The 16442-nt window shown below is 40.4% G+C and overlaps 1 protein-coding gene across 1 annotated transcript in view; it reads left to right on the forward strand.

Annotated features, from left to right (window-relative positions):
* Positions 1-16442, forward strand: part of LOC126112881 (protein sidekick) — a 161733-nt gene that overhangs the window by 70308 nt on the left and 74983 nt on the right. The window contains exons 17-18 of the mRNA XM_049915014.1: positions 4669-4863; positions 10905-11101. Coding sequence (XP_049770971.1) covers positions 4669-4863; positions 10905-11101 — 392 coding nt within the window. The remainder of the gene's footprint in view (positions 1-4668; positions 4864-10904; positions 11102-16442) is intronic.

Raw genomic sequence — 16442 nt, forward strand, 5'->3', positions numbered from 1 at the left:
TCTGGAGGAAATTCATTTCATTTTTGGGCATGTAATTAGGACACCAGAAAATAAAATCTCCAGTAGAATAATTAAGAAATTTTGGAACAGTCAGTAGACATTAGTGCAGCTACAGGAACCAAGGAAGGTGTGTGGGAACACAAGTTACAGCTGAAGGTTTAAAAAACAAAACAAACAAAATTGAGAGACTCGAAAACAAATAAACTGGACCAGTGATATTCAACCTGGTCCCTACCGCCCACTAATGGGGTGTTCCATCTTCCCAGCTTTTGTGATGGTTGGTAGGTCATAGGGGTTTACAAAACATTTTCATTACATTTTCATAAAATTATGACAGAAAGTGTTTGTTAAGTAATTATTTTTTATTATTGCTTTAACTTCCTGTAACTCTGATTTATAAATTTTGTAAATTAAAATTACTTACTTGCTTTGTAAATCACTTTTACCATGGAACCTGTGGGCAGTTAGAAAATTTTACTACTAACAGTGATACAAAGGTGGACAGTAAGTAAAAAAAGTTGACTACCCCTGACAAAGGTGGACAGTAGGTAAAAAAAGTTGACTACCCCTGAACTATACTACAAACCAAAGTCAGGCAATGGAAAGCTTAATTTCAGATGATTTGAGAAAATGAAGAGGTAGCCTATTTTATAAAATTGTTTAAACTGGTTCAATAAGGCCATAAATTGTATGAGTGTGTGTGTGTGTGTGTGTGTGTGTGTGTGTGTGTGTGTGTGTGTGTGTGTGTGTGCTCTTGCTCAAAAAAGATTTATTTGAAGCTTGATGTTGAAGTAGAATAAAACAATTGGATTGCACACATTAATTAATATTTATTGATAGAAGAAACTGTGTACATTCATTAAAGCAGAGAAAAACTAAACTTCTTTTTAAGAGAACAAAGGCTTGTTGATTCTTCATTGTCTTTTTAAACAATGCCAAATATAATCCAGTCACATCACATAGACACACAGTAGAGTGGGGAGTAGGAAAGTCAAATGGAACAAGAATGGTGGTAGTAACCTTTTCATCACACTCACATTTTGGTGAACTCATTTTGAGATTGGTTGGGTGGTGGGGGGAGGACTGTAACACAATGACCAAGGAACATTTAACCATACGCTAACATAGTTTAGAATTTTCTCAGCAAATTACAACAACTTAGTTGTAATTTCATAAATAGATGATGTGTGCACTTGCTATTGTGCTAAGCCACACATTTCACTTACAGCTGTAGAAGTAAATACTTTTACTATATGTCAATGTTATTGACTGTTTTGTGTGATAGAGCAGTATCAGTTGGCTGTACAACACACCAATAGTTGTTTCCCTTTTGGCAAAGTAATTTTTTAAAAAAGTCATAGTTTCTTGTAATTATCGTAATTTAACATGTTAGAGAATATTTTGTTTCATTTGTTATTTATTTATTTTCTGTAGTTTCTGCTACAATGTCGAGACACAGAATGTCAATAATGGGAGTAATTGATTGGTAGCTCATTCAGAAAGACTGTAGTCAGTGCTGGCATACTGAACCAAGTATGATACCCTCTAGCAGGGTTCTGTCACTGTAATGTTACTGTAACATTTATGTAAGAATGGAAAATTTCAAGTACATTCTGTCTGTTTGCATGTTCAGCTATTTGTGGGTTGTTAGCTGTGTCGAGAACATGGGACCAAATCAGCAAACATTTTTATGAGATTTTGTTATTGCCAGAAACAACATGGGTGTTATTAATCCTGAACATTGATTTAATCTACACCTGACTGATTTCAGTAGCTCATATTGAAGCATTTATTCCTTTACATTTGTAGATATTTACCGTCCAGTTTAATTTCTTATTCCTTATCTACCCTGTCGATTCATTAAAATTTATAATTGCAACCTAAATTTCATCTTCATCAAATTATTAGGATCAATGCCTGTTGCTTAGCAGCCAGTTTTGCTCCCAGTTGTTCCATTTGACCAACAGATACTAACGTGCTGTGCTTCATTCAGATGTATTACTAGGACTTTTATGTGTGGAATTACTTATTTACACATCTAGTTCTGTAGGACCAAACTGAGGAGCAAATCTCCAAGGTCTTGGAATGTGTCTGTACAAGAAGTTACAACATAAAAGTAATAATAGATAAAATAAAATGTTTATGAACACAAAAAGAAGTCAAGCCTAAGTTTAAGTAAACACAATCAACAATATAATATAGGAATCAGCTTAATTTTTCAAGGGACTCCTCAGCAGAATAGGAGTTACTGATTACTGCTAAGATTTTTTAATTCTAATGATAGTTTATTGAACATGGATGCAGCAATATACTGCACACATTTCTGCACAAGAGTTAAGGAAGTACAGCCCAAATGCAGATTGGATTTCTGCCTGGTATTAACTGAGTGAAAGCTGCTGACTGTTGGGAATAAACTAATATTGTTAACAAGAAACAACAGTAAAGAATATATATATATATATATATATTGAGAGGCCAATGTCAGAATAAACCAGACTAGTGAGCAGGGGTCGACAAGAGGTTCGCGAACTTAAACCGCTTATTGCCTGAACTTCCTGTTTCCGAGCTAAAAGTATCCTTTTAGAATGGGAAGAGTTACCCTAAAATATAATACCAAATGACATTAAGCAAATAAAAATAAGCAAAGAGACTAATTTTCATGTCGAACGATCACTTACTTCAAATACCGTTTGAATAGTAAGAATGGCAGCATTAAGTCTTTGAACAAGATCCTGAGTGTGGACTTTCCATGACAGTTTACCATCTATCTGAACACCTAGAAATTTAAATTGTTCAGTTTCAGTAATCATAACTCATTTTGTGAAATTAAAATATCATGTTTTGTTGAATTGTGTGTTAGAAACTGTAATAACTGAGTCTTATTGTCATTTAGCATTTGTTTATTTTCTACAAGCCATGAACTTACGTCATGAACTGCACTATTTGAAACAGAGCCAGTGTTGCACACAGCATCCTTTACTACCAAGCTAGTGTCATCAGCAAACATAATATTTTGGATTTACCTGTAATACTATAGGGAATATCATGTGTATAAATAAGGAACAGGAGTGGCTCCAACACTGATCCCTGGGGCACACCCCCCCCCCCCCCCCTTCTCCTCCTCTCCCCCCCCAATTTGACCATACCCATCTCAGACCCACATCACAGTCGTTCTCAAGACTAGACTGTGAATAATGACCTTTTGCTGTCTGTTGTTAAAGTAAGAGGTGAAACAATTGTGAGCTACTGTCCGTATTCCATATTGGTCTGATCACACCTCTGGAGCAATATTTTGTGATCAACACAATCAAACACCTTAGTGTTTGAAAACTTTTGTTTCATCCATCCAGTACCTTACAGAGAAAAGAGAATATAGCATTTTCAGTTGTTAAACGACTTCTAAAGCTGAATTGTACATTTGATAGCAAATTATGTGATATAAAAATGATCAAGTATCCTTACATTATTGAAAATAACTTTAGCAAACACTGATGACATAGAAATGGGTCTAAAATTTTCTAAATTATCCCTTTTTATAAAGCAGCTTTACCACTGAGTACCTCATTCGCTCAGGAAACTGACCATTCTTAAAGGAAAAATTACAAATATGGCTAAGTATAGGGTTAACATGTGCAGCACAGTACTTTAATATTCTGTTAGGCACTCCATCATATCCATGAGAGTCCTTAGTCCTCAGTGATTTAATTGCTGACTCAATCTCCCCTTTGTCAGTATCACAGAGGAATATTTCAGACATCAGTCTCGGAAAGGCATTTTCCAACAGAGTTGTATGATTCCCTATAGAAACTAAGTTTTTATTTAATTCACCAGCAATGCTCAGAAAATGATTGTTAAATACTGTACATATATCCAACTTATCAGTAACAGAAATATTTTTACTATGAACTGAATTTATATTGTTGACCTTGTGCTGCTGACCAGACACTACCTCACAACTGACCATATGGTTTTAATTTTATCCTGTTAATTAGCTGTTCTATTTGTGTCCCACATACTCTTTGCCTTCCTAGTAACATTTTTAAGCACCTTACAATACTGTTTGAAATGGGATACTGTAGCTTGATTGTAACTACTTCTAACATTTTGATATAATTCCCGCTTTATTCTACATGATATCCTGATCCCACTAGTCAGCCACCCAGGCTGCCTTTTACTGCTAGTACCCCGTTTAGAACATTCTAATGGAAAGCAACTCTCAAAGAGCATGAGGAATGTGTTAAGGAAAGCATTATGTTTGTCATCTATCTTATCGGCACTATAAACATCCTGCCACTCTTGTTCCTTAACGAGGTTTAAAAAACTCTCTATTGCCAGTGGATTAGCTTTCCTACATAGTTTGTAATCTATGTGACATTTGTTTGAGTACAGAAGCCTTTTAATGTAAAAATTTGTGCATCATGATCTGAAAGGTCATTCACCCATTTATTAACAGAATGCCCATCTAGTAACGAATTGCTACATTTTTCTCTTGTATTTTCTGTTTCATGGCCCTCTTTTTTTGTAAAAATATGTGCATACAAATATAGGAAATGTATTTGGGCTCCTTAATGTCAGCTCGTATTATATGATTGTACTCACCTTTTTGAGTAAAGTATTAGCCATTCACAGCTGAAAATGTTAAAGTAAAACAAAGCTTTCTTTTTTCAGGGAGTCCCTCAGAAAATGGAGATGAAGCAGTAACTATAAGAGTCTTACCAAGTTTACTTGACCCTCTTGAAGAGCAAAGCGCAGTTATCAAAGAACTCGAGAAATACAGTTTGTATAATATCACTGTATTGTGTTTCACAGATCCCGGAGATGGGAAAAGAAGTGACCCAGTTGAAGTTAGAACTAAAGAAGATGGTTAGTCATGTTTATATTGTACTGTATATTCACTATGTAACTGTTTTAAGATAGAAGGCTTGGAAAAAATGTTTGATAACTGATCAAAATTTTTGTTGGCATTAGTGAGGCATTTATGCTTTGTGCTGCTTTTAATATTGGGATGTAAAATTAAAATAAGTGTATTTTCTGTTTCATGGGAAAGATCAAAGGTATAGAATTCAGTTTCTGTATTGTAGATATCTTTTTGGTTATTAGAATTTTAATTCATATTAATTCCGTATGAATATATACAATAATATTTATGAGGGTGTCTTTCTGTGCAGGAACAAAGCACCTTGATTTTTAGAGGCAAAGGGGTGTGAACTGTTATGGCACAGATTTTACAATTCTATTGAGATGCAAAAAATTTATGTTGCATATTTTATTCTTCTTCTTTTTCTTCTACTTCTTCTTCCTGAAACATTTCTGCTTATGCAGGTCATTCACAAAGCATCTTCCAATCTTTTTTTTCACATAGTCTATCAGTAAATGTTTCCTGCCATTTTAATTCTCTCCAGTTCATATCATCCTCAACCTGGTCTCTTCATGTTGTTCATGGTGTTCCGCTTGGTCTTATGCCATATATAAAATTGTATATATTTACATAAAATTTAAAATGTGTGTTTAAGTGTAATTTTGGTATAAGTGAAAAAAGCGAAATTGTTTTGATTTTGAAATTTACAATTTTACTGTAAACTACACATCACTACACTGCCATATTTATTGATTCACTCCTTTTTTTCCTTCTTAGACGTGACTGTTGTGCCCATAATCTACTCGATCTTTTCATTCTTGCACTTTTTTTAGCCAAAACTATTCACCTCTCTCTCTCTCTTTCTCTCTCTCTTACTGCTAGTTGGAGTAGTCATATGCCTAATATCATCAGGAGTGCCTCAGTTGATGTAGTTCTATACACACTTGTGATGTACAGAATTCTGCTTTGTTGAGCTTTACAAAGGACTCTAATGTCTCTACTTTTTTGGCTTTGTAGGTGCATATACTCATCCATAGACCATAACAGAAGAGTACCTTATGATATGCTCGTATAAAACTTATAGGTGGCTGGAAATTTCTTTGGTCAACTGATGCTATTTTGTTGAGAACTTTTAATGCTACTTTGGCAAATGACTTCCACATATGTGTGAAAGTTCTGCTTCTTGTTACTATTTATTCTCAAATGTATATGTACTTCTTTTAGTTGATTGTTTATTCATGATGTGGTGTTCCTCACTCTCAATAGTGTTCCTTCTGGCAACATTTAAATCAATGTGTCTGCTACTATTGTTAATTTATTATCTAGACACCAATCACTTAGTGTTACTCTGTGAACTGGTTTAGTGAGATCAGGGCAAACAGTGACCATATTAAACAAAATTGTGGAGCAGCCACAAGTCCTTTATTACTGTTTTCACTTTCCAGATCAGAGTGTCTTTAGAAATTTAGCAGCCAATGGCCACATTTTAAATGTATCTAGCTGCATAGAGTACCAACGTCAGATACGTTTGACGTTGGCACTATTCGCTGTCAGATATAGTGAATGTGTTGCTGCTGGCTACTAAATTTCTAAAGATACTCATATCTGATGAATGAGATTGGTAATAAAGGAAATTATATGTGACTTGTGGCTGCTGAACAATTTTATCTTTATGTAAGAACTAGTCTGTTGCTCTCTTCTTATTTCATCCTCGTGCGGGCAGCTGTTATTATTTGCCATACGTCTGCTCCAGTAAGGTGAACAGGGCACAGCACCACAAATTATGAAATGGTCTGTCTATGTCGATCATTATTCGCATGACATATCACTGAGGTGACAAAAGTCATACGATACCTCCCAATATCGTGTAGATCATGCTTTTGCCCACTGTAGTGCAGCAGCTCAACATGACATGGACTCAACAAGTTGTTGGAAGTCTCCTGCAGAAATACTGAGTCGTGCTGCCTCTGTAGCCATCCATATTTGCAAATGTGGTGACAATGTAGGATTTTCTACACAAACTGAGCTCTCGATTATGTCACATAAATGTTCGATGGGATCCTTGTCAGGTGATCTGGTTTGTCAGATAATTTGCTCAAATTTTTTATAATGTTTGCCAAACCAATCATGAACAGTTGCAGCCCAGTGACATGGCACATTGTCAGTCATAAAAGTTTGTTTGACTGCAAATGGTCCCTAAGTAGCCAAACATAACCATTTCCAGTCAGTGATAGGTGCAGTTGGACTAGAGGGCTCAGTCCATTCCATGTAAACACAGCCCACACCATTGTGGACCCACCACCAGCTTGCACAGTGCTTTGGTGACAACCTGGATCCATCTCTTCGTGGGGTGCATCACTGTCGATACTACTATTAGCTCTTACCAACTGAAATTAGAAATTGTCTCACCAGACCAAAGTTTTCCAGCCATCTAGGTTCCAACTGATATGATCATGAGCCTAGGAGACAGCTGCAGATGATGTGCTGTTAGCAAAGGCACTTGCGTTAGTAGTCTGTTGTCATTGGCCGTTAATGCCAAATTTCGCCACACTGTACGAACGGATACATTCATTGTACATCCCACATTGATTTCTGTGCTTATTTCATGCAGTGCTGCTTGTCTGTTAGCACTGACAACTCCACGCAAGCACTGCTGTTGTCGGTCATTAAGTGAAAACCATCTGCCACTGCATTATCCATGGTGAGGTGTAATGCCTGAAGTTTGGTATTCTAGCCACATTCTTGACACTGTGAATCTTGGAATATTGAATTGTGTAACGATTTCCGAAATGAAATATCCCATGCGTCTAGCTCCAACCTCCATTCTGCATTCAAAGTTTGTTAATTCCCATCGTGCCTATGATCACATCAGAAACTTTTTCACGTGAGTCACTGGAATAAAAATGACACCTCTGCCAGTGCACTGCTGTTTTTTATACCTTGTGTACATGATACTACTGCCACCTGTATATGTGTATATCGCTATCCCGTGACTTTTGTCACCTCAGTGTATGCCACTGAGTTATTAACAATATGCAGTGTTGTCTCATTTCATCTGGAAACTCTGATATGATCATCATGCAGAGGTCTCTTTCCTACTAGTTTTCTTTGATTCCTTGGACACCTGCATAGGAGTTTTCTCATATTTTAGCTATAATATGTATTAAGCAAATAAGTGTGTAGCAGTTAGGCTGTCTTGGGTCTTTCATTAGTGTAATGATATTCATTGTTTGCCAAGTTCTGGTCATCTGTTTCTGCAGAAGACATTTGTTAAATTACATTGTCATATGCAGTATTTCTGCCACAGTTCTATCTGGCTTGGCGTTGTTCTCTCTCTCTCTCTCTCTCTCTCTCTCTCTCTTTCTCTCTTCCTCTTCCTCTTCCAATCTCCCTCCTGTTATCTTTATTAGTTATTGCATGCTATTAGACATGTTGCTTGCTGTCACACTGTACACTTGTGACACACTCAGCCAATTCTGAATTTGCATAGGAGAGAGAGAGTGCTATTTGCACCATTGTTTCCTTTCATTGTAGCTGCTTCCAGAAACTTCACTGTTTTTTTCTAGTATAATTCTCTTTATTATCCTTTTTTTTCCTTCTCAGTATTGCTATTTTGTGTATTGCCTGTCTCACTTTTGTTTTGCATGCCTTTATCTTTCCTTATCCTGCTCTTCAAATTTGAGCTGATAGTCTTGGTTCTTTCTGCCTGCATCCCTTCTCCCATTTGGTGGGGCAATCCCCCCCCCTCCCCCTCAAAAGTGATTAGTAAGGGACGTTTGAGAAACTGGGAGAATAAAACATCTTCAAACATGCTAACAGACTGGTGCCACATATTGTATTTTATTATCTTGAGTTTTTGGGAATGTCTCTTTAGTCTCAACAACTTACTGAAGAAATGAGTAAAGTGAAAGTTGAGAGAATAGATGTATATGTCCACTTACTGTGCATTAAAGATATAGTTTTTTTATCTGTTTGATATCTAAACCATATAATTTTATCCTTATTTATGAGATGTTGGCAAGCTTAAGCCAGAAAATAATACGTATTATATGGGCTCTGTGTAACTAAAGGTTCCTCTGTATGTAATGACTGTGTGTATTTATATTCTCTACTAGCCATTGACCACATGAAGTGGAATGGGCTTTACACTAATATACCGTACCAGTAACTATATGAATTACTGTTCACATTGCATGTACAAATAATTTATCCTATATTAATCTGTTGTACAGAATTGTAATCATAATCCTAAAATTCAATTTCTGCTATACTTGCATACAAGAATTTTCTTAAACTGTAAAATGGATTGTTTATTAACCATTTATACAGCTTACTTTCAAATTTATTGAAAGGTGTATTGATTGCGGACTGTGGCAGTTTATTAAAAAATTTTAAACAGTTCACTTTGTGAGAGTTGCCTTTTTTTGTCAGCTGATGCCTAGGATTGTCAATACACTTCTTGATTCTGGTGTCATGACAGCATATGTTCTCTATGGTGTAAACTCTTCTATGTTTTTTCATGTGTACCAATAATGCATGGATATAAAGATTTATCACTGTCATCAATTTGGTCTTAACAAGTAAATGGTGGCAGTGTCCCGTGAATCAACCTCCTATTCGTAGAACCTTTTTCTGAATCAATAATACATCACTGATATGAGTTGAGTGACCTCATAACAATAGTGCATGAGAGATGTGAGAATGGAAAAGTCCAAAGCAAGCTATCCTAAGATATTCATCTCTTAAATGGGGTTGCCATTTACTTTGGAATCAGTGTCTATTCCGATCAGTTTTACAGATTTTACTTCAATGTCTTTGGCTAGTCCCAACAGCAGGAGCTGAGTTTCCTCAGGATTGCACAGTAGGTTAATAGATGAAAACCAGTTAAGTGTTAAGGAGAGTGTCCTGTGATTTCTGTCGTAACCTCAATGTGTCTTGATATGTGGTGATTAAAGTTGTGTCATCCAGATAACAGACTGAAGCCCAACATAATGTGACAAATCATCAATTGCAACAGTGAAGAAGAACTGTTCAAGGACAAAGCCCTGAGGCAAACCAGATGTGATTTTCTTCAGGGAAGAATGCCTATTTTAAATTGACACAAATTGCTTCGTGTTCTTTAGATAAGAATTAATTATTTCTAGTGCTGTGTTATTTATTCCATAATACTGTAGTTGGACTAGTAAGATGTCATAGGGATATCGTCGAAAGCCTTACTCAATCCTCAGTCCTCATGCTTTCCAAATGCAGTTAATGTCTGGTTAATAATTTCGAGGACTGGAGGAGTGGTATTTTGTTCTTATCAAAACCCATGCTGTCTACTAAAAACAGGGCTATGCTTTTTTAAGTAATTACTATGCTGTATGTGAAAAATAGCTTTAAATACTTTGGAAAAGATTGTAACAATAGACACAGGCCTCTAGTTCTCAGGGAGATGCTTTTCCCCCTTTTTGTATATCGGTATAACTTTTGAAATTTTGAGCTGATCAGGAAAAACTCCAAATTCCAGGCAGTTATTTATAATAAAAGCAAGTGATTTGCAAATAAGGTGTATTGTCTTTTTTATTGTGTAGTTTGATAGCAAGTAGCAGTCGATGCTTATCGAGTTAGAAAATTTTGAAACAGCATTTACTATATCTATGGGTGTGACAAGATCCAAATGGAATTCATGTCTTCTAGGAAGCTAATCATCCAGTATATCAGTAGCTGATGTGTTTCACTGGTTAATTTTAGATCTTAATCCATTTACTATAGTAGTAAAGTATTTATTGAGCACTTCTTGCTCAAGCAAGACGTCTTTAGTTCAGCTAGAAGTGAATTGTTGTGTTAAATCATCCCAGGCAGCCTTATATTTGTTTGGAGTCCCTTCTATGTCAGTTTCATTGGTACCTTATAGCATTCTTCTTTAATCGAATTTAAGTATCTCTCACTCAGTAACATTTTTTAGATTTTGCTGTATCTGTAGGCATTACAAATATGACTTTTTTCTAAACTGGTTATTACTTCAATGTCATCATTACCAAGTACTTCACTTGATCTGCTTCAGTACCAGATGAAGTTGGGAGCTTGCAGTTCGATGATATAAGTGATCGGGCTGTGAAGGTAATTTGGAGTGCACCGAAACGAACTAATGGAATACTTAGAGGTTATCAGCTGAAGTATATGCAGAAGGATACCTTAAGTGATGTCAAAACACAAAACTTCACGGCTGATGCCATTAGTGTGATGGTAAACAACTTGCAAGTAAGTATACCATAAAGAAAGAAATTGTTCAAACAATTTTTAATATTTTTATCTCAGTAATTCTGTTTTAATTGTTTTGAATTCACAGCTTACACATAGCCCAGTCATGTATGGACTGACAATTAGTGTAATTTTCTTCATTGTTTTTCACTCATTTCAGAAGAAAGCCAGTCGGTCCTTAGCGGCCGGAGACAGTATCCATGTGTGAGTTAGTTGTTGTTATTGTATATTTTGTGGCAGCGTTCGTAGCGACAAACACTTCGCTGTAGAAACGGCTTACGAAGTCACCGCCACACTTTTAATAGCGGGCCGACCGGTCCGCTGGAACAGTGAACAGAAAGATGAAACCCCAAACACTCTGATGAAATAAAAGTCGGTACTTATCTTTATTAACGAAGATACAGAAACACAGTAGTGAACTCCGTGTCTACAGAAATCTGTCTAGTTCGAGTCGGAGCGGCTGGGTCAGCGTCGGCTGACGACAAACAACTCTGCTGCGATGAACACACAACTGACTAGCAAGTACACAAATCGGTGGCGAGTATACAACTGAGCGGCGAATACAGAACTGTCCTAGCACTCGCGACTCCAGCCCTTAAGAAGCCAGAAGCCAGCGGTGGCGCGCGCAGACTTGCGGCGATTTCCTGTATCGCTGGCGCTGCTTATGCGGACGGCGTCCGGACTTTGATGCTGCCAACCTTTTGGCAGCGGGCTCGGTTGGCATTACTGGCTAGGATATAACACTCCTCCCCCCCAAATCGCCGCACCGTCGTTGAATAATGACGTGGCGAGCGTCGACGGCGGGGGAGGGGTCTGGCTGCAGGCGTAGCAGAAGAGACCGGGGCGGAGACTGTTGTCGGTGGCAGTCCCCGGTCCGCACCCCAGCATTGGCTGCGCGGGGCCTCGGGAAACACCGACTGAAAACCGAGGTCAGGGTGCACGCCTGTGACAACGGGCACAGCTTCTGGTACTGGACGCGACGGGGCGTCGGGACCCACGAAGAGAGGCAGCGTCTCCTGACGCTGCGTCGACGGCTGCTGAGTGGGCGCCGGACAAGGCGCTGCGGTGTCATACTCCTTGGGGGTGCCCAAGGAAAGCGGCTGCAGGACAGGCTGCACAGCCACCGCTTGGGATGGCGGCCCGGCTGAGGGGTCGACGTCCATCTGCTCCGAAGGCGGTGGCGGCTGAAGAGGGACCGCAGGCGCCGGAGCGACCACCTGGGGCGCTCCCGGATGAAGGTGCGCGGGAGGCATCAACGGGACGGGCTGTCAGCGTGGTAGCGGCGACGGCTGCCGCTGCTGCCCTGGAGGCGGCAGCAAAGTCGGAAGGCGCGGCTGGAACCCGCCGCGGACCAAATCTGTGGACAAAGAACGAGCGGCAGAATCTGGGCGGCCAGTGCGGCGCAACTGGTTCTGATGCCTCCTGTGCACCCCAGTAGCACCTTGAACAGTATAGAAACCGCGACCCTGGACACGTATCACGGTGCCTCGTTCCCAACGACGGCGACCGTGATAAACTCTGAAAAAACGGCGTCGCTGCGCTGAAAACGCGTGCGATGCTCAGAAGCGGCGGGTCGATCCGGGGGGTGCAACAACCGTAGTAGGGTGCGATGACGACGGCCGTGGAGAAGCTCCGCAGGCGAAGGGCCGTCGCGTGGCATGGTCCGGTACGACGACAGGAACGTGATGAGGGCCTGCTGACGAGAGTGCGTAGCACGAAGGCGGTCCATATGATCCTTGAATGTGCGTACAAAACGTTCCATTCGATTGAGGGTGGAACGGCGGAGTAAGAACATGGCGAATGCCATTGGCAGAACAAAAACTTTCAAATTCAGCAGAGGTAAATTGTGGACCATTGTCAGACACTAAAACTTCTGGAAGACCCTCAATACAAAAAATTGAAGTCAACGCCTGTATAGTTTGTGCAGACGTTGTAGACTGCATGGGCACAACAAACGGAAAATTACTAAATGCATCTATCACGATGAGCCAACGAGAATTCCAATATGGACCAGCGAAATCAATATGTACTCGCTGCCAGGGACCAGCAGGGCGTGCCCACTCAAAATAGCGTTGAGACGGAGCAGCTTGGTGTTCGGCACACGTCGAACAATCTGTAGACATCTGCGTAATCTGCTTATCAATGCCGATCCATGTACAATGACGGCGGGCAAGCTGGTTGGTGCGGACCACTCCCCAATGACCTTGATGCAACAAGTCGAGGACCTTGGATTGGAGCACTTGGGGAACCACTACACGAAGCTGGTCATTCTCGGTGTGTAACAGCAAAACTCCTTGTGAAACAGACAACAGATGACGTTGCGGATAATAGCGACGAACCACAGGATCCGATATGTCAGTTGCCTTGGGCGGCCAACCACGTTGAACAAAACGTAATAGTAAACTCAGATGAGGATCCGTAGCTGTCTCACGTGCCACCTGACGATAATCAATCGGAAAATCCCGGAGGGATTGATGCTCATCGGCGTCAATCTGATGGCAAGAGTCTTCAGAGGAATCGAAGACATCATCCGCAGCAATCGGCAATCTAGAAAGCGCGTCAGCGTTGGCATGCTGAGCTGTAGGGCGATACAGTATCTCATACTGGTATTGTGATAACAAAAGAGCCCAACGTTGTAGTCTCTGAGCTGTCCGCTGAGGAACTGGTTTAGACGGATGAAACAGTGACGTCAGAGGCTTGTGATCTGTTACTAAATAGAATGGTCTACCGTAGAGGTAGTGATGGAATTTTGTGACACCGAACACAATAGCCAACGCTTCCTTGTCCAATTGGCTATAATTACACTGAGCTTTGTTGAGCAATTTAGATGCGAACGCAATAGGACGTTCAGTGTTACCGACTCGGTGAGACAACACAGCACCGAGGCCGAAAGAAGAGGCATCACAAGCTAACACTAGAGGCTTGTTTGGGTCATAATGGACCAGACAACGATCATTCAATAAAGCCTCTTTAAGCTGCTGAAAGGCTGATTGGCAATCAGCTGACCACACAAACGGAACATTCTTACGGCGGAGATGATGCAACGGTGCAGCAATCTGTGATGCATTAGGTATAAACCTAATATAATATGTCAATTTGCCAAGAACTGCTTGCAATTCATGCAGATTGCGAGGGGCGGGCAAATCACGAATAGCTGCTAAATGTGACTGGGAGGGATGAATGCCTTGAGCATTAATAACATGTCCCAGATACTCCATCTCCGTAAGGAAAAATGAACATTTATCGATGTTGCAACGTAGGCCTGCCTGAGACAACACTGTAAACAAACACTCCAAATTACGGAAATGTTCAGCAGGCGTCCGACCGGACACAACAATATCGTCTAAATAGTTGCAACACGATGGCACATTAGCCAGAAGTTGTGACAAAAAACGCTGAAAAATAGCTGGAGCTGACGCACAACCAAAAGGCAAACGCAGAAAACGGAACAACCCCAACGACGTGTTTATGACAAAATACTGTTGTGATTGCTCGTCGAGGGGCAATTGCAAATATGCTTCACGGAGATCAATTTTGGAAAAGAAACGAGCTTCCCCTAACTTATCCATCAGCTCGTCCGGTCTAGGCAAAGGAAAAGAATCAATGACAGTCTGAGGATTAACTGTCGACTTAAAATCAGCACACAAACGTAACTTGCCAGACGGTTTCTTTATAATAACTAAGGGAGAAGCCTACTGGCTCGCTGAAACGGGTTGAATAACACCGTTGTTTTGCCAACGACGAAGTTCATCTTCTACAGGTGCCCGGAGGGCGTGAGGCACTGGACGAGCACGAAAAAATCGAGGCTGAGCATTATCTTTTAACGTAATATGAGCGGCAAAGTTCGCAGCACAACCTAGTGCGTCTTTAAATATGTCACTGTATTGTTTACACAAATCGGTTATGCTGTCTTGAGGAACAACAACAGAATTAATTTGCAACACATTGTCTTGGATAGACAGGCCAAACAAGTCAAAACAGTCTAATCCGAAAATGTTTACACTGTCTGTAGCGCGGAGCACTGTGAATGAAACTGTTTTTGTATTGCCACGGAATGTGGCTGGCACGCTACATACACCTAACACAGGAATTTGTTCTCCACTATAAGTAGCCAAAGAATGTTTTGCCGCTGAAAGTTTAGGGCGGCCGATAGCCGTATACGTAGCACTATTTATTAGAGTCACAGACGCACCAGTGTCTAATTGAAAATTGAAGGTCTTACCCTGGAGGCGTAGCTTCACAAAAAGTTTATTACACTGTCTCTGGATCGGTGCAGTGGAGTCGGAAGACACAAAATCAGCGCGGTTAGCGCGCGTTCGCTGCTTACGACAACTCGTGGGTTGGGCGGGTGGAACAACAACTCCCGCTTCACTTGCAATCTGTACATTACTTTTTACAGCGTTTGAATTACGCTTGGGTCGCATAGCAGAGGGCTGGGTGGGCGGCTTATTGCGAACAAGTTTATTACCCACACGAACCGTGGAAGAGTCTTTAAACGCGACCTTCTGGGCGGGCTGGCTTTGAATAACATGAATATCCATGGGCTGGGCAGCACTAGAATTGTTCTTGCGTTTACGCAAACAAACAGTCTGGATGTGTCCTGTCCTTTGACAAAAGTGACAAACCGCGGTTCTTAACGGGCAACGTTCACGAGGATGAGCAAGAACACACTTAGGGCAAGACTTAACTCTATCATTTTGCACACGCGGCTGACGAATGTTTTTAACATGACGCGGCCGGCTAGTGTTTACAGTCTGACTCTGCTGGTGGGGCCGCGGGCGTGACATAACTTGCTTAGCACAGGCAATTTGAGAAATACATGGCTGATCTAACTCACACTCAGCATAGTCAAAAGTATCTTGGGCTTCAATGATGTTCATCACAGTCTCTATTGACGGGTCAGGCAACTTTAAGATAGCAGCACGAATACGAGAATCTGCAATGTTTTGAGTAATAGCGTCTCGTAACATGACATCACTGTAGGAAGCTCCACACACAATTAAATCGGCACTGACGGGTTGAGGCCCCGTAAATCAGTTAACCACTGTTTATTAGATTGATGTGGCAGTTTCTTTAATCTGAAGAACTTGAATCTGGCTGCTGCCACATGAACTCGCGACTTGAAATACTCAGCAAGCTTGTTAACAACAACGTCATAGTCTAAAGCTTCTGGCTTGGATTCCGGGAACAACTTACAAAGTAGTCTATAGACTTCCACGCCTGTAGTGGAAATTAAATAAAGCTGCCGCTCATTACCTGTGATTTTGTAGACTGTCATGTGCGCCTGCAACTGCGTGAAATATTCTCGCCATTCTTCTCTTGATGCATCAAAAGCACGGAA

The sequence above is a fragment of the Schistocerca cancellata genome, chromosome 1 (genome assembly GCF_023864275.1).
Source record: "Schistocerca cancellata isolate TAMUIC-IGC-003103 chromosome 1, iqSchCanc2.1, whole genome shotgun sequence".
Classification (NCBI taxonomy): Eukaryota; Metazoa; Arthropoda; class Insecta; order Orthoptera; family Acrididae; genus Schistocerca; species Schistocerca cancellata.